The sequence below is a fragment of the Oncorhynchus mykiss genome, chromosome 15, assembly GCF_057628025.1.
Source record: "Oncorhynchus mykiss isolate SJ-2025 chromosome 15, ASM5762802v1, whole genome shotgun sequence".
Lineage (NCBI taxonomy): Eukaryota > Metazoa > Chordata > Actinopteri > Salmoniformes > Salmonidae > Oncorhynchus > Oncorhynchus mykiss.
Genome location: NC_143036.1, coordinates 47,442,900 through 47,463,770, shown reverse-complemented (window position 1 = coordinate 47,463,770; position 20,871 = coordinate 47,442,900). Strand labels below are relative to the sequence as shown.

The 20,871-nt window shown below is 42.7% G+C and overlaps 1 protein-coding gene across 1 annotated transcript in view; it reads left to right on the top strand.

Moving 5' to 3' along the window:
• Positions 1 to 20,871, top strand: part of cfap54 (cilia and flagella associated protein 54) — a 113,833-nt gene that overhangs the window by 37,892 nt on the left and 55,070 nt on the right. Inside the window, exons 21-32 of the mRNA XM_036944412.2 lie at positions 508 to 693; positions 940 to 1,064; positions 1,221 to 1,368; positions 1,638 to 1,793; positions 2,039 to 2,161; positions 5,802 to 5,927; positions 12,924 to 13,056; positions 14,552 to 14,647; positions 15,423 to 15,549; positions 19,756 to 19,855; positions 19,960 to 20,054; positions 20,542 to 20,742. Of these exons, the coding sequence (XP_036800307.2) occupies positions 508 to 693; positions 940 to 1,064; positions 1,221 to 1,368; positions 1,638 to 1,793; positions 2,039 to 2,161; positions 5,802 to 5,927; positions 12,924 to 13,056; positions 14,552 to 14,647; positions 15,423 to 15,549; positions 19,756 to 19,855; positions 19,960 to 20,054; positions 20,542 to 20,742 (1,616 nt within the window). The remainder of the gene's footprint in view (positions 1 to 507; positions 694 to 939; positions 1,065 to 1,220; positions 1,369 to 1,637; positions 1,794 to 2,038; positions 2,162 to 5,801; positions 5,928 to 12,923; positions 13,057 to 14,551; positions 14,648 to 15,422; positions 15,550 to 19,755; positions 19,856 to 19,959; positions 20,055 to 20,541; positions 20,743 to 20,871) is intronic.

Below are 20,871 nucleotides of genomic sequence, written 5' to 3'. Positions count from 1 at the left end.
TATTATGGCCCACCTGTCTGTGTAGATTAAGGCCTGAGTCGTGCCTGTCAATGCAATAGAATCCTACTCCAAATAGAATCCTACTCCAATGTGCTCTGCCTACAAGAAAATCTCTCGCACGGTGAGTTTAGAATACTAAATCTTGCATAGTTCGTTTTGCTTTGATATATTACTTTGAAAGTGACTAATATTGCGTTGGTTCGAGCACAATTCCCACAGTAACGGGAAACGTTGATAGTGTTAACTAAAGGGAAAACTCTAGAAAGTTGAGCGATGTTCATTCTGGTGCTTCTCTGCCTAGGCTGATATTTCTTCTATGCAGCAGTCCAAGGGGAGCTGCGCGCCCATGTGCAGCTTAGAGGGAAAATTGGCCACCACTAATTATTCCCAAGACATCTGTACTCATGGTTGGCCTAGCTAGATTCATAGAAATAGAATGAATAGATTTTCATTCTATTTCAATGGCTAGATTTTTCATAAACTCTCCGTCCCTGTGTTTCTGCCCAGGTTCCTGCATCAGGGGAGCGACTGCTACGAGTGGACTGCTTGGAGCCGAACCAGAAGTATGTGTTTGCTGTAGCAGCCTACAACGCCGGGGGTAAACTGGTGGGCAATGCCATTGGAGAGACTACCAGGCCTCTGCTAGCCTCCTTGCCTCTGCCACTGCTCACCACCTGGGCACACCTGGCACAGGTACTGAGGAAGGAATCCTAACACTCACACCTCAAGACTTATCATGTAACATGATATTCAAATCCTGTAGCTGTGTTTGTCAATGAAAGACTAGTGAGAAAGTTTGGGTTATAGCTACACACACATCTCACGTTAGGATTCGGCCATATATAATGTCACCGATTTATTGAGTGTGTGTGAGTTACTCTATGTATAATCTGGTGACTGTAGGACCCTCTCTCCCTGTCTGTGTTGTGTCCCATGCAGGCAGCGTACCAGACAGGGCAACACGCTCTAGCCAAGAGAGCCTGCAGTGAACTGTGGAGCCACTTCAACCAGCCTAAAGGTCTTCAAGAGCCAGGGGCCACTTTAGAGGGGCTAGCTCAGACCAAGTGAGGACAACACACTCTGACTGAGGATATGTGTTTGTTTGAGATACTTATTCCCTCACATTCCTTTCTGTCATGGCTCTTGTTAATCTATCCCCTCTTTCACCCGATTTCCCTCTCGTTTTCTCATCCCCCCCCTCTCTCCCTCCTCCTCTGCAGGCTGCGTTTGGAGACTCTTCAGCGCTCCTCTCCTCTCCTCCTCCACCTCTTCCTCTCCTCCATCCTGATGCAGACAGAGATCCACATCCAGGAGGGTGCGCTGTTCTGTGACACCCTCAGTGACGGGGGACCACTCATTTGGGGACAGGTAAGTACACTAAGGCACTGTTTCCTAAATGGATGGCTCCTTTATGGTCATGGCTGTAAACTGGGCTCTGGGTAAGAACATTTGTTTATTTTACTTGGTGCGTCATAAGAAAAAGGGAAAGTCCAAGAGTCCCTGCGTGGGAGTCACATGTGGAATTTGGATTTTTCAGAATGTAATATATGTGACTCTGAGAGAGAACCAAGCATGACAGTGAGAGATGTTAGAGAGGGTGGTATGATGGCAGCTGTGTTTACTTTTACCCCCTTCAGGAGGCCAGGTTGGCAGAGTGTGAGCGGATGCTGGTGGCCATAGACCTGGCTCTCTGGCTGAATGACAGCAGCGCTGCCCTGCAGGCTGTGGTGGGGTGTTATGGCCTGCTGGCCCCGCTCATGTTTCACCAGATCCCAGCAGAGCCTGTTGTACAGGTAAGGTACAATAAACCTACTGAGCTCCTGATTGACTCTTGGCTCACTGTTTCCTGGACCCAGATTAAGCCTATTGGTGTATGTCTAAGCACCTTCGATGTAGATTCTCCATTTAGCATGCTTTTTAATTGTTTTTGGAAAAAGGTTGCTTATTGTTTGTAAATGATTGCTTTACTATTATGATTATCACATTGCTGTGCTGATCTTGTAAATGTGGGTGTAAACAGTATGTATGTCTCTTCCAGGTGCTGATGAAGTGCCTGGCGGTGCTGACAGAGATCTCAGGAGTTGTCAAACAAAAACGCTCAGCCACCACCTCAGAGTCTCTCCTGCACATGATAGCCTGTATAACATATTATGTTGCCAAGGTAACCATGTGTTTGTGTGTGTCGGAGTATAATATTTTCCAGAGAATCTACAAATTTTCCTTCCCGAGAAAAGCCAAGAAATTACCGGGCATACCGGTATTCCCGTTCAAACCGAAGGTGCTATTTAAAAGCATATATTACCAGTGAATAAAACTGAAACTGAAATGATTATACCACTCTAAATTGAGAAATTAACACATTAATCTAAAGTTTTCTTGTTGCAATTTAATAAACTCAAAGTTCTCTCAAAGTCACCATATTATTTTGTTGGTGTAGCCTATTAATGTAGGCCTATGAAGCACTGTTGGTAAAATATTATGCGGTCTAGTGAAAATTACATTTGTTTTAATCTACCTTTCACTGAAAGATGTCACTTGTTGGACAACTTTTCTCTCCGCTTGCACCTGGCTCCCGGGGGAATTTGGGAAGGTTATATACAGTACCAGTCAAAGGTTTGGACACACCTACTCATTCAAGGGTTTTTCTTAATTTTTTATATTTTCTACGTTATAGAATAATAGTGAAGACATCAAAGCTATGAAATAACACATATGGAATAATGTAGCAACCAAAAAAGTGTTAAACAAATATGAACATATTTTAGATTTTAGATTCTTCAAAGTAGCCACCCTTTGCCTTGATGACAGCTTTGCACACTCTTGGCATTCTCTCAACCAGCTTCAATAGGAATGCTTTTAGAACAGTCTTGAAGGAGTTTCCACATATGCTGAGCACTTGTTGGCTGCTTTTCCTTCACTCTGCGGTCTGACTCATTCCAAACCATTTCAGTTTGGTTGAGGTCAGGGGATTGTGGTAGACAGGTCATCTGATGCAGCACTCCTTCACTACCCTTCTTGGTAAAATAGCCCTTACACAGCCAGGAGGTGTGTTGGGTAATTGTCCTGTTCAAAAACAAATGATAGTCCCACTAAGCGCAAACCAGATGGGATGGCGTATCACTGCAGAATGTTGTGTAGCCATGCTAGTTAAGTGTGCCTTGAATTCTAAAAGAATCACAGACAGTGTCACCAGCAAAGCACCCCCACACAATAACACTTCCTCCTCCATGCTTTACCGTGGGAAATACACATGCCAAGATCATCTGTTCAGTTGGAACCAAAAATGTCTCATTTGGACTCCTAACAAAAGGACACATTTTCACCGGTCTAATGTCCATTGCTCATGTTTCTTGGTCCAAGCAAGTCTCTTCTTATTTGTGTCCTTTAGTAGTGGTTTCTTTGCAGAAATTCGACCATGAAGGCCTGATTCACACAGACTCCTCTGAACAGGAGGAGGCCGTCCTCATGAGAATCAGTTTCATCATAGCGCTTGATAGTTTTTGTGACTGCACTTGAAGAAACTTTCAATGTTCCTGAAATTTTCCGGATTGACTGACCTTCATGTCTTAAAGCAATGATGGACTGTCGTTTCTCTTTGCATTTTTGAGCTGTTCTTGCCATAATATGGACTTGGTCTTTTACCAAATAGGGCTATCTTCTTTATAAACCCCCCCCCACACACACACACACACCTTGTCACAACACAACTGATTGGCTCAAACGTGTTAAGAAGGAATGAATTAACCACAAAAAGTTAATCCACAAATTAACTTTTAAGAAGGCACGCCTGTTAATTGAAATGCATTCCAGGTGACTACCTCATGAAGCTGGTTGAGAGAATTCCAAGAGTGTGCAAAGCTGTCATCAAGTCAAAGGGTGGCTATTTGAAGAATCTCAAATATAAAATGTTTTGATTTGTATAAACCTTTTTGGTTACTACATGATTCAAAATGTGTTATTTCATCGTTTAGATGTCTTCACTGTTATTCTACAATGTAGAATTTTTTTTTAAAAAGCAAAAAAAAACGTTGAATGAGTAGGTGTTCTAAAACGTTTGACCGGTAGTGTAAATAGTGAAGAGAACAGGTCCCAAAATTGACCCCTGTGGTACACCTGGTGTTATGTCACTAAGAATCCATGAACAGGTGTCCGAGCTCAGCCTATTCAGGACAACTTATTCATTAAAATAGCATGATCAACAGTATCAAAAGCTTTTGACAGGTCCACAAACAAAGCAGCACATTTGATTTTTGTGTCTAAAGCATTGACAAGATCATTAACAACTAAAGTGGTTGCTGTAACAGTGCTAGGCCCAGGACTAAACCCTGATTGGTTGACATTCAAAATACATTTCTATGATTAAAAAAATAGCAAAGTTGTACATTTACCAAGTATTCTAGAATCTTAGTTAGACAAGGACGCCTTGAAATGGGGTGATAATTATTAAGATCACTACTATCCTAGAGCTGATTTCTATACTTTTGGAATATTTCCTGATAACAATGTTAAGTAAAAAAGTGTGTTATTGAGCCAACTATGATGGGCGCTGCACACTTAAGCAGACCAGGATCCAGTTGGTCGGCCTCTGTAGATTTATTGTTGTCTATTGCTAGCAAAGCATCCAGGACTTCTTTTTCTATAAATAGCCTAAAATATAAATTATTTCTTTGATCATTCAGAAAGTTTCCCCTATCAGCATCCAGCCTTATATCATTGTGAATAGGCTTAGAAGTTATTTCAAAGAGAGATAGCCCGCTGAAATGAAATGGTGATTAAAGGCATCAATGATGGCATATTTTCCCTAATGAGGCCAGTGTCTGAATGAATTTGTTGTGTCAGAGAGGAGGAAGTAGAAGTAGACTTTACCCGGGTTCCCATTACAATCTGAAAGTGGTGAATCAGATTTTGCATTTCTGATTTGTCTTAAACAATGATTCCTCAGTTGCTTAAAAGCTTGCCGGTCCAAGCCTAAGCCTTGACCCAAGCATCATCTCTTTTCTGAATAACTTCTGATAATTCCGGACTGTACCAGACATTCCATCTACCTTTAACCCTTTATTTTTTGAAGGGAGTACGATTATCCACAATAGTATTGAAGACATATGCAAAGAGGCTCAAAGCTAAATCAGATTCAGGGATAGCTGAAATTCAATCAAGGTCACTATAATAAAGATAATGTAAAAGAAAAGCCTGTTCACTGAAGTTTTTAAAGTTCCTTTTTGTGATGACACAAGGCTTAGATTTTTGTAACTAGATTTTTGTATTTCTAACACAAACAACTGGGCAATGGTCACTAACATCTTGGGCGAAAACACCAGTAGAAACATATTTCTCCGGTGTATTCATGAAACCCTCTCTAAGCTTTACAGGAATATGATTGACCATGCAGATAGCAGAGATGGCTGTAGATAAGCCAGATTTAGACATTTCATATCATTTAATAGTGCCATTTCACGTCACACTGTTTTTTTTAAATGATTTATTATAATTTACTGGTTTCTCGCCCTTATTTATCTCTGGAATCGAGAATGGGTTTGGTCAGGAAATCTCTGGGCATCTCGGTAACCCGGATCCCGCTATTAAACCCTAGTGTGTGTATGTGTGTGAAAAAGAGGAAGAGCTGAAGAAGATTTTGCGCAGCCACCCAAAGTGTTTGTAAGGATACGGCTGTGTGTTCCGTTTTGGGCCTTTGAGCTATATATCAACCAAAGAGGGAGAGCTGGAAAAGGTTTTAACTCAGTGTGTGTGTGTGAGTTCCATACATCTAGATCTATTAAGACCAGTCTTCTACTAACCCATAGGCCCTTCGCACCCTGGAGAAGCACCGTTTGGCAGCAACAGTGATCGAACAGGGAAAGAAAGTCCTCCGTGATATCCTGGAGACCGTGCAGGGACCCAGTAAGCCCCTTCCAGTGGAGCCAGACGGGGTATGTACTGCACTGTAACCTATACTGCCTTTTAATCAATTACTCATCAAAGCACACCTCCATTTACAGCCCAAGCAGGGCATAAAATTAACACCTGCCAAATGCCGGTAGATTTTGGTATTTGTGGTTAAGAATGTCTGTTCCACCAGCCACGTTGGCGGGTGGTCAATTTGCAGGGCTTTACATTGTGAGCATTACATTCACATTTGCTAATAAAAATAGAGTCAGAAGTCAAGTATGAGCACTTGCGAGATGCAATTTATAAAATGAAGTAGCTGTTTTCAATGTATTTCTGCAGTTTTGTTTCATAGAAATAAGTATCCTATATCCCACCTCGCGCAGCATCAATGACTGGCTGGTGAGCTGTGCGCTGTGAGTGAAGTGCTGATAGATACATTTTTGGAGGCGCTGCGCACAGGCATAAAAGTTGGTATAATTTACTCGAAAGCCTACAAAGTGAGACTTTGTCCTCGTGTTTCTTGGCTATTTACATAGTTTTTTTTCACGAGCTCGGTTGTTTTTCAATGTTATTTGGGAGTTGGCTTCAACTGCTTGCAAAGAGACATGGTCTACTACTAGTCAGTTGTCAGATTCAAAATCTCACACAGACGTGACAAGGCTTGAGTGGCCCCATTACTATGGTAACGTCCCACACTTAAGCCCCTGTTACACACATCAATAGTGTGTTTTGTCTGTTAATTACCATGTTGTCTAAATGAAGCAGAGGATTCAAAGCATCACTACAGAAAAAAAACCTATACTCGGAAACTCATCAAATAGCCTCACGTTGTTCAGTACCAGTCAAAAGTTTGGACACCTACTCATTCAAGGGTTTTTCTTTATATTTTACTATTTTCTACATTGTAGAATAATAATGACGACATCAACTATGAAATATCACATGTAGTAACCAAAAAAGTCTTTAACAAATCAAAATATATTTTATATTTGAGATTCTTCAAAGTACCCACCTTTTGCCTTGATGACAGCTTTGCACATTCTTGGTATTCTCTCAACCAGCTTCACCTGGAATGCTTTTCCAAATAGTCTTGAAGGAGTTTCCACATATGCTGAGCACTTGTTTGCTGCTTTTCCTTCACTCTGCGGTCCAACTCATCCCAAACCATCTCAATTGGGTTGAGGTTGGGTGATTGTGGAGGCCAGGTCATCTGATGCAGCACTCCATCACTCTCCTTCTTGGTCAAATAGCCCTTACACAGGTGTGTTGGGTCATTGTCCTGTTGAAAACCAAATGATAGTCCCACTAAGCGCAAACCAGATGGGATGGCGTATCGCTGCAGAATGTTGTAGTAGCCATGCTGGTTAAGTGTGCCTTAAAATTCTAAATAAATTGTTGACAGTGTTACCAGCAAAGCACCCTTATACCATCACAGCTCCTCCTCCATGCTTCACGGTGGGAACCACACATGCCGAGATCATCCTTTCACCTACTCTGCGTCTCACAAAGACACTGCGGTGGGAACCAAAAATCTCTCATTTGGACTCATCAGACCAAAGGACAGATTTCCACCGGTCTAATGTCCATTGCTCGTGTTTCTTGGCCCAAGCGAGTTCTGAATGGCTCGAACGCATTCAGAAGGAAAGAAATTCCAAAAAGGAACTTTTAACAAGGCACACCTGTTCATTGAAATGCATTCCAGGTGAATATATAATGAAGCTGGTTGAGATATTGGCAAGCGTGTGCAAAGCTGTCATCAAGGCGAAGGGTGGCTACTTTAAAGAATCTCAAATATAAAATTTGTTTGGATTTATTTAGCACTTCTTTGGTTACTACATGATTCCATATGTGTTATTTCATAGTTGGTGTCTTCACTATTATTTTGCAATGCAGAAAATAGTAAAATATAAAGAAAAGGCCTGGAATGAGTACGTGTGTCCAAACCTTTGACTGGTACTGTATGTCACATTGAGGATTGTGCTCTTCGCTTTGTGTGTGTGTCAAGGTTTCCGGACATTTAACCAGCAGCATTTTAATTTACTGATCATTTAAGAAATTGTGACTCACCACCTGGATTTATGTAGCAACATTTGAAATTGGGTTTTTAACATTGGTAAAAAGAAGAGACTCAGAGCTACATCATGGTATATCATACACTGCATTTTTGAGGAACAATCCGAAAGTAATTCTGCTTTGGAAGCTGATACACTTGAAAAATCACTTTTGAGAAAAGGGCATTTTAGTGTGTACGGCCGGCAGAGGTATTGAACCAGCACCTGTAGAAACGCAGTGATGCAGTGTCTTAGAACTTTGCGCCGTTCGGGCGCTGTACAATGTGACCGGTCGGGAGTAGGCTACAGTACCGCAGTAATAGCAAAATAATCCTAACATTTCCACACAGTAGCACCTTGGGACCCAAAAGCATAATCAGTGCTCTAACTCCCCCTTGCGTGGGTCTGGAGCAAAGAAGTAATGACGCAGAGTACCGTACTAAACCACAAATTACCTCTAAATCCTGCAGCATAATTCAAACTTTTAGTTGAGCAACCACTGTATGTTTTTTCGCGTTATTTGTAACTTACTTTGTACATAATGTTTCTGCCACCATGTCTTATGATCGAAAAGAGCTTCTACATATCAGGACAGCGATTACTGGAGGAATACTTTTTCTTCATCGAGACGGGCGGGAAGGATTTACCTCAGACGCCCGACAAGGCCCTCTTCCCCGTCATTCACAGGAGAAAGAGACGGAGGTATCGAGGACGAAGGTCGAGAGGGTAATCTACCTTTACCATCGGTCCTATTAGCCAATGTAAAATCAATCAATAATAAAATAGACAAACTATGATCACAAATTTCCTACCAACGGGACATTAAAAACTGTAATATCTTATATTTCACTGAGTCGTGGCTGAACGACGACATGAATAACGTACAGCTGTCGGGTTTTAAGCTTATTCGGCAGGATAGAACAGCAGCCTCTGGTAAGACAAGGGGTGGCGGTCTATGTATATTTGTAAACAACAGCTGGTGTATGAAATCTAACAAAGTCTCAAGGTTTTGCTCGCCTGAGTATCTCATGATAAGCTGTAGACCACACTATTTACCAAGATGGTTTTCATCTGTATTTTTCATAGGTGTTTATATACAGTGCCTTGCGAAAGTATTCGGTCCCCTTGAACTTTGTGACCTTTTGCCACATTTCATGCTTCAAACATAAAGATATAAAACTGTATTTTTTTGTGAAGAATCAACAACAAGTGGTACACAATCATGAAGTGGAACGACATTTATTGGATATTTCAAACTTTTTTAACAAATCAAAAACTGAAAAATTGGGCGTGCAAAATTATTCAGCCCCCTTAAGTTAATACTTTGTAGCGCCACCTTTTGCTGCGATTACAGCTGTAAGTCGCTTGGGGTATGTCTCTATCAGTTTTGCACATCGAGAGACTGAATTTTTTTCCCATTCCTCCTTGCAAAACAGCTCGAGCTCAGTGAGGTTGGATGGAGAGCATTTGTGAACAGCAGTTTTCAGTTCTTTCCACAGATTCTCGATTGGATTCAGGTCTGGACTTTGACTTGGCCATTCTAACACCTGGATATGTTTATTTTTGAACCATTCCATTGTAGATTTTGCTTTATGTTTTGGATCATTGTCTTGTTGGAAGACAAATCTCCGTCCCAGTCTCAGGTCTTTTGCAGACTCCATCAGGTTTTCTTCCAGAATGGTCCTGTATTTGGCTCCATCCATCTTCCCATCAATTTTAACCATCTTCCCTGTCCCTGCTGAAGAAAAGCAGGCCCAAACCATGATGCTGCCACCACCATGTTTGACAGTGGGGATGGTGTGTTCAGCTGTGTTGCTTTTACGCCAAACATAACGTTTTGCATTGTTGCCAAAAAGTTCAATTTTGGTTTCATCTGACCAGAGCACCTTCTTCCACATGTTTGGTGTGTCTCCCAGGTGGCTTGTGGCAAACTTTAAACTACACTTTTTATGGATATCTTTAAGAAATGGCTTTCTTCTTGTCACTCTTCCATAAAGGCCAGATTTGTGCAATAAACGACTGATTGTTGTCCTATGGACAGAGTCTCCCACCTCAGCTGTAGATCTCTGCAGTTCATCCAGAGTGATCATGGGCCTCTTGGCTGCATCTCTGATCAGTCTTCTCCTTGTATGAGCTGAAAGTTTAGAGGGACGGCCAGGTCTTGGTAGATTTGCAGTGGTCTGATACTCCTTCCATTTCAATATTATCGCTTGCACAGTGCTCCTTGGGATGTTTAAAGCTTGGGAAATCGTTTTGTATCCAAATCCGGCTTTAAACTTCTTCACAACAGTATCTCAGACCTGCCTGGTGTGTTCCTTGTTCTTCATGATGCTCTCTGCGCTTTTATCGGACCTCTGAGACTATCACAGTGCAGGTGCATTTATACGGAGACTTGATTACACACAGGTGGATTGTATTTCTCATCATTAGTCATTTAGGTCAACATTGGATCATTCAGAGATCCCCACTGAACTTCTGGAGAGAGTTTGCTGCACTGAAAGTAAAGGGGCTGAATAATTTTGCACGCCCAATTTTTCAGTTTTTGATTTGTTAAAAAAGTTTGAAATATCCAATAAATGTCGTTCCACTTCATGATTGTGTACCAGTTGTTGTTGATTGTTCACAAAAAAATACAGTTTTATATCTTTATGTTTGAAGCCTGAAATGTGGCAAAAGGTCACAAAGTTCAAGGGGACCGAATACTTTCGCAAGGCACTGTACCACCACAAACCGATGCTGGCACTAAGACCACACTCAATGAGCTGTATACGGCCATAAGCAAGCAGGAAAACGTTCATCCAGAGGTGGCGCTCCTAGTGACCGGGGACTTTAATGCAGGGAAACTCAAATCAGTTCTACCTAATTTCTACCAGTATGTTAAATGTGCAACCAGAAGGGGGAAAAAAACTAGACCACCTTTATTCCACACACAGAGACACGTACAAAGCTCTCCCTTGCCCTCCATTTGGCAAATTTGACCATAATGCTATCCTCCTGATTCCTGCTTACAAGCAAAAACTCAAACAGGAAGCAACAGTGACTCGGTCAATAAGAAAGTGGTCAGATGAAGCAGATGCTAACCTACAGGACTGTTTTGCTAGCACAGACTGGAATATGTTCCGGGATTCTTCCGATGACATTGAGGAGTACACCACATTAGTCACTGGCTTCATCAATAAGTGCATCGATGTCATCGTCCCCACAGTGACTGTACGTACATACAACCAAAAGCCATGGATTACAGGCAACATCCGCACTGAGCTAATGGGTAGAGCTGCCACTTTCGAGGAGCGGGACTCTAACCCGGAAGCTTATAAGAAATCCTGCTATGCCTTCCGACGAACCATAAAACAGGCAAAGTGTCAATACAGGACTAAGATTGAATCGTACTACACTGTCTCCGATGCTCGTCGGATGTGGCAGGGCTTGCAAACTATTACAGACTGCAAAGGGACGAACAGCTGTGAGCTTCCCAGTGACATGAGCCTACCAGACAAGCTAAATGATTCTATGCTCGCTTCGAGGCAAGTAACACTTAAAGCAAGCATGAGAGCATCAGCTGTTCCAGACGATTGTGTGATCACGCTCTCCGTAGCCAATGTGGGTAAGATCTTTAAACAGGTCAACATTCACAAGGCCGCAGCGCCAGATGGATTACTAGGACGTGTACTCCTAGCAAGTGTCTTCACTGACATTTTCAACCTGTCCCTAATGGAGTCTGTAATACCAACATGTTTCAAGCAGACCACCATAGACCCTGTTCCCAAGAACTCTAAGGTAACCTGCCTAAATGACTACAGACTACAGAAAGGCTGGTCATGGCTCACATCAACACCGTTATCCCAGAAACCCTAGACCCAATTTGCATACCGCCCCAACAGATCCACAGATGATGCGGTCTCTTGCACTCAACACTGCCCTTTCCCATTGACTACAGCTCAGCGTTCAACATCACAGTGCCCTCAAAGCTCATCACTAAGCTTGGGACTAAACACCTCCCTCTGCAAATGGATCCTGGACTTCCTGACGGGCTGATCCAGGTGGTAAGGGTAGGTAACAACACATCCGCCACGCTGATCCTCAACACGGGGGCCCCTCAGGGGTACTTGCTCATTCCCCTCCTGTACTCCCTGTTCACTCATGACTGCATGGCCAGGCACTACTCCAACACCATTATCAAGTTTGCTGAAGACAAAACAGGCCTGATCACCAACAACGAAGAGACAGCCTGTAGGGAGGAGGTCAGAGACCTGGCCGTGTGGTGCCAGGACAACAACCTCTCCCTCAACGTTAACAAGACAAAGGAGATGATTGTGGACTACAGGAAAAGGAGGACCTAGCACGCCCCCATTCTCATCGACGGGACTGCAGTGGAGCAGGTTGAGAGCTTCAAGTTCCTTGGCGTCCACATCACCAACAAACTAACATGGTCCAAACACACTACGACTACAGTCGTGAAGAGGGCACGAGCATCTTGACTGGTTGCATCACTGCCTGGTATGGCAACTGCTATGCCTCCGACCGCAAAGCACTTCAGAGGGTAGTGCGTACGGCCCAGTACATCACTGGGGCCAAGCTTCCTGCCATCCAGGACTTCTTTACCAGGCGGTGTCAGAGGAAGGCCCTAAAAATTGTCAAAGACTCCAGTCACCCTAGTCATGGACTGTTCTCTCTGCTACCGCACTGGAGCGGCAGCAGGTACTGGAGCGCCAAGTCTAGGTCCAAAAGGCTTCTTAACAGCTTTTACCCCAAGCCATGAGACTCCTGAACAGCTAATCAATGGGCTATCCAGACTATTTGCATTGCTATCCAGACTATTTGCATCTCGCGTTACATCCACTCGTATGGATAGGCTAAAATGCATTACTTCACAATGGGATTTGTTTTCTTCTCCCAGACAATTTTTTTTTTGGGGGGGGGGGGGCAAAAGCCGGCTAATGAAAACCTTGGTGTGTGTGTGTGTGTGTGTATGACCGGATTGAGAAGTTGATGAAGAAGGCAGGCAGCATCCAGGGAGAGGAGGAGCAGAATGAACAGATGAAGGCTCTGGAGGGCAGTGCCATGAAGAACAAGAGGACTGGAACCTTCATGCAGCATGACAGCTCAGCCTGGAGCAGGGGTATGAGATACTACAGGCCTTTGCCAACTGTCCTGTTTGTAACATTGTAGACATTAAAACAAATTACTATCAACTGTTGTTGATTGGCAATATTCTATTATACAGTGGGGCAAAAAAGTATTTAGTCAGCCACCAATTGTGCAAGTTCTCCCACTTAAAAAGATGAGAGAGGCCTGTCATTTTCATCATAGGTACACATAGAAAATCACATTGTAGGATTTTTAATGAATTTATTTGCAAATTATGGTGGAAAATAAGTATTTGGTCAATAACAAAAGTTTATCTCAATACTTTGGTATATACCCTTTGTTGGCAATGACAGAGGTCAAACATTTTCTGTAAGTCTTCACAAGGTTTTCACACACTGTTGCTGGTATTTTGGCCCATTCGTCCATGCAGATCTCCTCTAGAGCAGTGATGTTTTGGGGCTATTGCCCGGCAACACGGACTTTCAACTCCCTCCAAAGATTTTCTATGTGGTTGAGATCTGGATCACGGATCACGGATCAGTCGTCCTGGTCCCTTTGCATAAAAACAGCCCCAAAGCATGATGTTTCCACCCCCATGCTTCACAGTAGGTATGGTGTTCTTTGGATGCAACTCAGCATTCTTTGTCCTCCAAACACGACGAGTTGAGTTTTTACCAAAAAGTTATATTTTGGTTTCATCTGACCATATGACATTCTCCCAATCTTCTTCTGGATCATCCAAATGCTCTCTAGCAAACTTCAGACGGGCCTGGACATGTACTGGCTTAAGCAGGGGGACACGTCTGGCACTGCAGGCGTAGTGTGTTACTGATGGTAGGCTTTGTTACTTTGGTCCCAGCTCTCTTCAGGTCATTCACTAGGTCCCCCCGTGTGGTTCTGGGATTTTTGCTCACCGTTCTTGTGATCATTGTGACCCCACGGGGTGAGATCTTGCGTGGAGCCCCAGATCGAGGGAGATTATCAGTGGTCTTGTATGTCTTCCATTTCCTAATAATTGCTCCCACAGTTGATTTCTTTAAACCAAGCTGCTTACCTATTGCAGATTCAGTCTTCCTTAGCCTGGTGGAGGTCTACAATGTTGTTTCTGGTGTCCTTTGACAGCTCTTTGGTCTTGGCCATAGTGGAGTTTGGAGTGTGACTGTTTGAGGTTGTGGACAGGTGTCTTTTATACTGATAACAAGTTCAAACAGGTGCCATTAATACAGGTAACGAGTGGAGGACAGAGGAGCCTCTTAAAGAAGATGTTACAGGTCTGTGAGAGCCAGAAATCTTGGTTATTTGTAGGTGACCAAATACTTATTTTCCACCATAATAAAATTGTTTTTTTTTCTAATTTTGTCTGTCATAGTTGAAGTGTACTTATGATGAAAATTACAGGCCTCTCTCATCTTTTTAAGTGGGAGAACTTGCACAATTGGTGGCTGACTAAATACTTTTTTGCCCCACTGTATATGTATCATTGAATATATTGTATTATATTCTCTTCTCTTGTATATTATTCTTAGCGGTGGCCCATGCTCATGAACTGACTGGACAGGAGGACCCCATTCTGCTCTACCCCATCGTCACCAACAGCCCTCTGAAGGCTGCTTTCAAAGATTGTACGTATTTATTAACCCTATCTCTGTGTTCCCTCTGTTTACTGTACCTGTCTTCCCTAGGTGTTTATTGCCTTCAGAAAGTATTCACAGCCCTTGACGTTTTCTTCATTTTATATGCTTGTCATCAGCAAGGACAAGGGAGTGTTTTAGGATAAAAATAAATGGAATAGAGCTAAGCACAAGCAAATCCTAGAGGAAAACCTGGTTCAGTCTGCTTTCCAACAGACACTGGGAGACAAATTCACCTTTCAGCTGGACAATAACCTAAAACACAAGGGCAAATATATACTGGAATTGCTTACCAAGACCTACTTGAATGTTCCTGAGTGGCCTAGTTACAGTTTTGAGTCAAATCGTCTTGAAAATCTATGGCGAGACTTAAAAATGATCTGTCTAGCAATGGTCAACAAGCAATTTGACAAAGATTACATTTTTTCAATAATAGTGCAAATATTGTACAATCCAAGGTGTGCAACGCTCTTAGAGACTTACCCAGAAATAATCACAGCTGTAATCTCTGCCAAAGGTGATCCTAACATGTATTGACTCAGGGATATGAATACTTATGTAAATTTGATTTTTCTATATTTTATTTTCAATAAATGTGTAAAGATTTCCAAAAACATGTTTTCACCTTGTGAGAAAAAAATATATGTAGGCTATATGTAGGCTGTAACACAACAAAATATTGAATAAGTCAAGGGGTATGAATAATTTCTGAAGGCACTTTGTGTATGTGTCTGTCTGATCAATGTGTATTTGGCCTGTGTTTCAGTGATGAAGTTCAAGCGCAAGGCGTGCTTCATGGAGTTTGCTGTGCTGCTGCTCCAGAGGACCATGCAGGCAGACCATCTAGAGCTGGTCCTGCAGTGGGGACACGACATATTTGGCTGGCTTAGCAGGTACTGTATAGTACCGCCCTCTAAGTACTATTATCGCATTTTAGTTAGTGGACCTGCGTGGACCTCTGTGGACCAGTTTAGTGGACCTGCGTGGTTCTGACAGACATTTTTGCTTATAAATCGATCTGTGGACACGGTAGGATTCACACGGACACAGGATTATGTCTCTTCTGCCTGTGTGTAGCAGGACGTGAAATCTGACACTACTTGAAGCTGGGCTGTCCCTCCTATCCTTTAATTTGCTCTACCGACTGTCCATCAACTCCTGACTGAACTCTAACTAACGCAGCAGGAGAGAGTGGTTTCGTCATTGTAACACATTCAGAGATCAATTTATAGCCAGTAATCTAAAATAATTAATATATTTTAAACCAAAAAACACTTTCTGTTTGCCATAGACAGACAGTATAAACATGAGATGAAAGGCGACTTTCTAGTTTAGATATATTTTCTCTAACACTGACAAGCTGACCAAACCGCTCGCACCCCTGCGTGCTCCATAATGCCCGTGTTGATTTTGTACCCCCACACCAGACACGATCAGGACACGCAGGTTGAAATATCATAACAAACTGAACCAATTACATTCATTTGGGGACAGGTCGAAAAGCATTAAGCATTTATTTAGCTAGCTGGTCCTGGGATATAAACATTTGGTTGTTATTTTACCTGAAGTGCACAATTCCTCTACTGCGACAATTAATACACAGATAAAACGGTAAACCAAATTCCTTTCTCGTCATCTCTCCTCCTTCCACAGCATTCTTTTTTACTTCTTTGGACTTTATATGGAGGTTGGCTACCAACTTTACGGTTTGTTACTGACTGGAGTGTGGACGTCAGTTCATCTTTCAATCAACCACGTGGGTATGTGCTCCTTAAAACCAGTGAGGAGATGGCACGTGGGTATATGCTAAAAACCAAAGAGGAGATTTGAGAGGCAGGACTTGCAGTGCATTGAGCGTCACAAATACGACTTTCCCGAAGCGGATCCTCTGTTTGGCCCACCACCCAGGACAATGGATCGGATCCCAGCCGGCGACCCAAAACAACCGCGCCGCAGAAGGGGCAGATGACGCGGTCTTCTGGTCAGGCTCCGTAGACGGGCACATCGCGCACCGCTCTCGAGCATACTACTCGCCAATATCCAGTCTCTGGACAACAAGGTAGACGAAATCCGAGCAAGGGTTGCCTTCCAGAGAGACATCAGAGACTGTAACGTTCTTTGTTTCACGGAAACATGGCTCACTCGAGACACGCTATCGGAGTTGGTACAGCCACCTGGTTTCTTCACGCATCGTGCCAACAGAAACAAGCATCTCTCTGGTAAGAAGAAGGGTGGGGTGTATGCCTTTTGATTAACAAGACGTGGTGTGATCATAACAACATACAGGAACTCAAGTCCTTTTGTTCACCTGACTTAGAATTCCTCACAATCAAATGCCAACCGCATTATCTACCAAGAGAATCCTCTTCGATCATAATCACAGCCATGTGTATCCCCCCCAAGCAGACACCTCGACCTGGGCTGGTAAAACCCTAGATCATTGTTATTATAACTTCCGCGACGCATATAAAGCCCTCCCCGCCCTCCTTTCGGAAAAGCTGACCATGGCTCCATTTTGTTGCTCGCAGCCTATAGACAAAAACTAAAAACGGAAGCACTCGTGCTCAGGTCTGTTCAATGCTGGTCCGACCAATCGGATTCCACGCTTCAAGATTGCTTTGATCACGTGGACTGGGAAATGTTCCGCATAGCGTCAAACCACTACATTGATGAATACGCTGATTCGGTGAGCGAGTTTATTAGCAAGTGCATCGGTGATGTTGTACCCACAGCGTCTATTAAAACATTCCCCAACCAGAAACCGTGGATTGATGGCAGCAGTCGCGCAAAACTGAAAGCGCGAACCACTGCTTTTAATCAGGGCAAGGTGACCGGAAACATGACCGAATACAAACAGTGTAGCTATTCCCTCCGCACGGTAATCAAACAAGCTAAGCGCCAGTATAGAGACAAAGTAGAGTCGCAATTCAACGGCAATGACACGAAAGGTATGTGGCAGGGTCTATGGACCATGATGTCTCGCTCCCAGACAAACTAAACAACTTCTTTGCTCGCTTTGAGGACAATACAGTGCCACGGACATGGCCCCCTACCAAAACTTGCGGGCTCTCCTTCACTGCAGCCAATATGAGTAAAACATTTAAACGTGTTAACCCCCGCAAGGCTGCAGGCCCAGACAGCATCCCGAGCCGCGTCCTCAGCGCATGCGCAGACCAGCTGGTTGGTGTGTTTACGGACATATTCAATCAATCCTTATCCCAGTCTGCTGTTCCCACATGCTTCAAGATGGCTACCATTGTTCCTGTTCCCAAGAAAGCTAAGGTAACTGAGATAAATGACTACCACCCCGTAGCACTCACTTCCGTCATCATGAAGTGCTTTGAGAGACTAGTCAAGGATCATATCACCTCCACCCTACCTGACACCCTGGTCTTGGCCATTGTGGAGAGGTTGGAGTCTGTTTGATTGACTGTGTGAACAGGTGTCTTTAATACAGGTAACGTGTTCAAGCAGGTGCAGTTAATACAGGTAATGAGTGGAGAACAGGAGGGCTTCTTAAAGAAAAACTAACAGGTCTGTGAGAGCCGGAATTCTTACTGGTTGGTAGGTGACCAAATACTTATGTCATGCAATAAAATGCTAATAAATTACTTACAAATCATACAATGTGATTTTCTGGATTTTTGTTTTAGATTCCGTGTCTCACAGTTGAAGTGTACCTATGATAAAAATTACAGACCTCTACATCAAATCAAATTTCAAATCAAATTGATTTTATTTTTCAAATCAAATTTATTTATATAGCCCTTCGTACATCAGCTGATATCTCAAAGTGCTGTACAGAAACCCAGCCTAAAACCCCAAACAGCAAGCAATGCAGGTGTAGAAGCACTGAGGTGTAGTCACTTTTGATGTCAAGTACACAGCAGAAATATAATGAAAATATGAAATGTTTAATATGATGTATTTCATATTCAACAAAACTGTATGGTTTGAAATTACTTATATTTGATACACTGCCGATTTTGCAGTTTTTCCTACTTACAAAGCATGTACAATGTATAACTATTTTTACCAGAAAGGTGAGATTTTAACCTTTCTTGGAGTTTGCAGCATTACTAGTTATTATGTATTTGTATTTATTAAGGATCCCCATTAGCTGCTGGAAAGGCAGCAGCTTCTCTTCCTGGTGTCCAAACACAAGGCATTTACATTACATATACATTTCCAGTCAAAAGTTTTTGAGACACCTACTCATTGCAGGGATTTTCTTTATTTTTTACTATTTTCTACAGACTTGTTAGATTTTTGTGACTGCACTTGAAGAAACTTTCAAAGTTCTTCAAATTTTCCGGATTGACTAACCTTCATGTCTTAAAGTAATGGTGGACTGTCGCTTCTTTGAGCTGTTCTTGTCATAGTATGGACTTGGTATTTTACCAAATAGGGCTATCTTCTGTATACCACCCCTACCTTGTCATGTCAAGAGTGTGCAAAGCTGTCATCAAGGCAAAGGGTGGCTACTTTGGAGAATCTCAAATATAAAACATATTTTGATTTGTTTAACACTTTTTTGGTTACTACATGAGTCCATATGTGTTTTGTCTTCACTATTATTCTACAATGTAGAAAATAGTAAAAAATTAAGAAAAAACGTTTTTTGACTGGTACTGTAAAACAACAGATAAAACAGTACAAATGTTAAAACAGTACATCATATAACATTATTACACCACTAAATATCTACAATACAAAATGTATAGTACCACCATACAACAATATTACAGTGTAGGTGTGTTTAGAGTGCGTGTGCTGTCGCTTGTGTGCGTTTGAGTGTGTCTACCTTTGTGTGTGTCTCTTCACAGTCACCAACTTTATGGCCCTCGTGATAAATAATTACTTTTGGGGATTACGTAGATGACATTTTTGATTATCTTTAGTTACATTTAAGAGTTTAAAGAATGATGTAGCTTATGAAAAGGCCTGTTGTGTCCTTGAGACAGTGCTGGTACAGTATGTTGTTGTTGTTTTAGGGCTCTGATTTATATATACCAAGTGACAGACCAGGACAAACACTTGCGGGGTCAGACTCAGAACCCAACTGTATGTGATGTGGTGTGTGTGTGTGTGTGTGACAGGAGGGATGAGGGACTCACAGGGCCTAAGAAGGGCCCAGGGGACAGATCAACCTCAGGGAAAGAACTGAAGAAGTACTCCTCCTCCATCATGGAGTACAAGGTGAGCTCAGCTAAAATCCTTCTCTTTTCTTTTCTGTCCCTCCCATGAAGCTATTGCAGAAGAATAATTCAATAAATCTGACAGCCGTTTGTTGTCCCCTTTAGAAGAATAAAGCTAGTACATTCTGGAGTGACAAGAAGAGGAAAGAGCTTCTCCAGAAGAAACAACTGACTGCTCTGAAAGCACAGAACACAGAGAGGTGGGTACTGTAACGCTTGTCTTCGTCCTCCTCTGACGAGGAGTAAGAAATGTCAGACCAATGCGCAGCGTGGTAGGTGTCCATATTGTATTTAATACGAATACTGAACACTTGAACAAAAACAATAAAACGACAAAAACAAACAGTCCTGAACAGTGAAGCAAAACACAGAACAGAAAATAATCACCCACCTGGTGAAACCAGGCTACCTAAGTATGGTTCTCAATCAGGGACAACGATTGACAGCTGCCTCTGATTGAGAACCATACCAGGCCAAACACAGAAATCCCAAATCATAGAAAAAAGAACATAGACTGCCCACACCAACTCACGCCCTGACCATACTAAAACAAAGGAACTTAGGTCAGAACGTAACAGGTACAGTACTTTTACAGCAACGTTTACCCCAATTGCATGAGTGTTGTTTATGCAAGTGTACATGTGTGTCCTTACCTGCATGTATGCTCCGCTCACATCTGTGTGTCAGGGAGTGTAAGGCGGTGGACACCATGCTGAACCAGCTAGCCCCCCTGGTGCGCCGTCACCAGCGTCGGAGGCGTCTGAGACAGGTGTGTTCTGAGGAGTGGTTGTGGAGGTGTCACCTCAACCTTAGCATCGCCAGGGCTCACCTGGGACTACTGAGAAGGAGCCTGGAGAACCACCAGGGCCTTGGGGCCCTACAACACAGGTAAATATAGATACAAACACACACATGCATACATACACATATACACACTCACATACAGATCACTGTTTTCCACATATACATACTGTACCCTTGTCACGCTATCATTCCCTCCAGATTGTACTGTGCTGG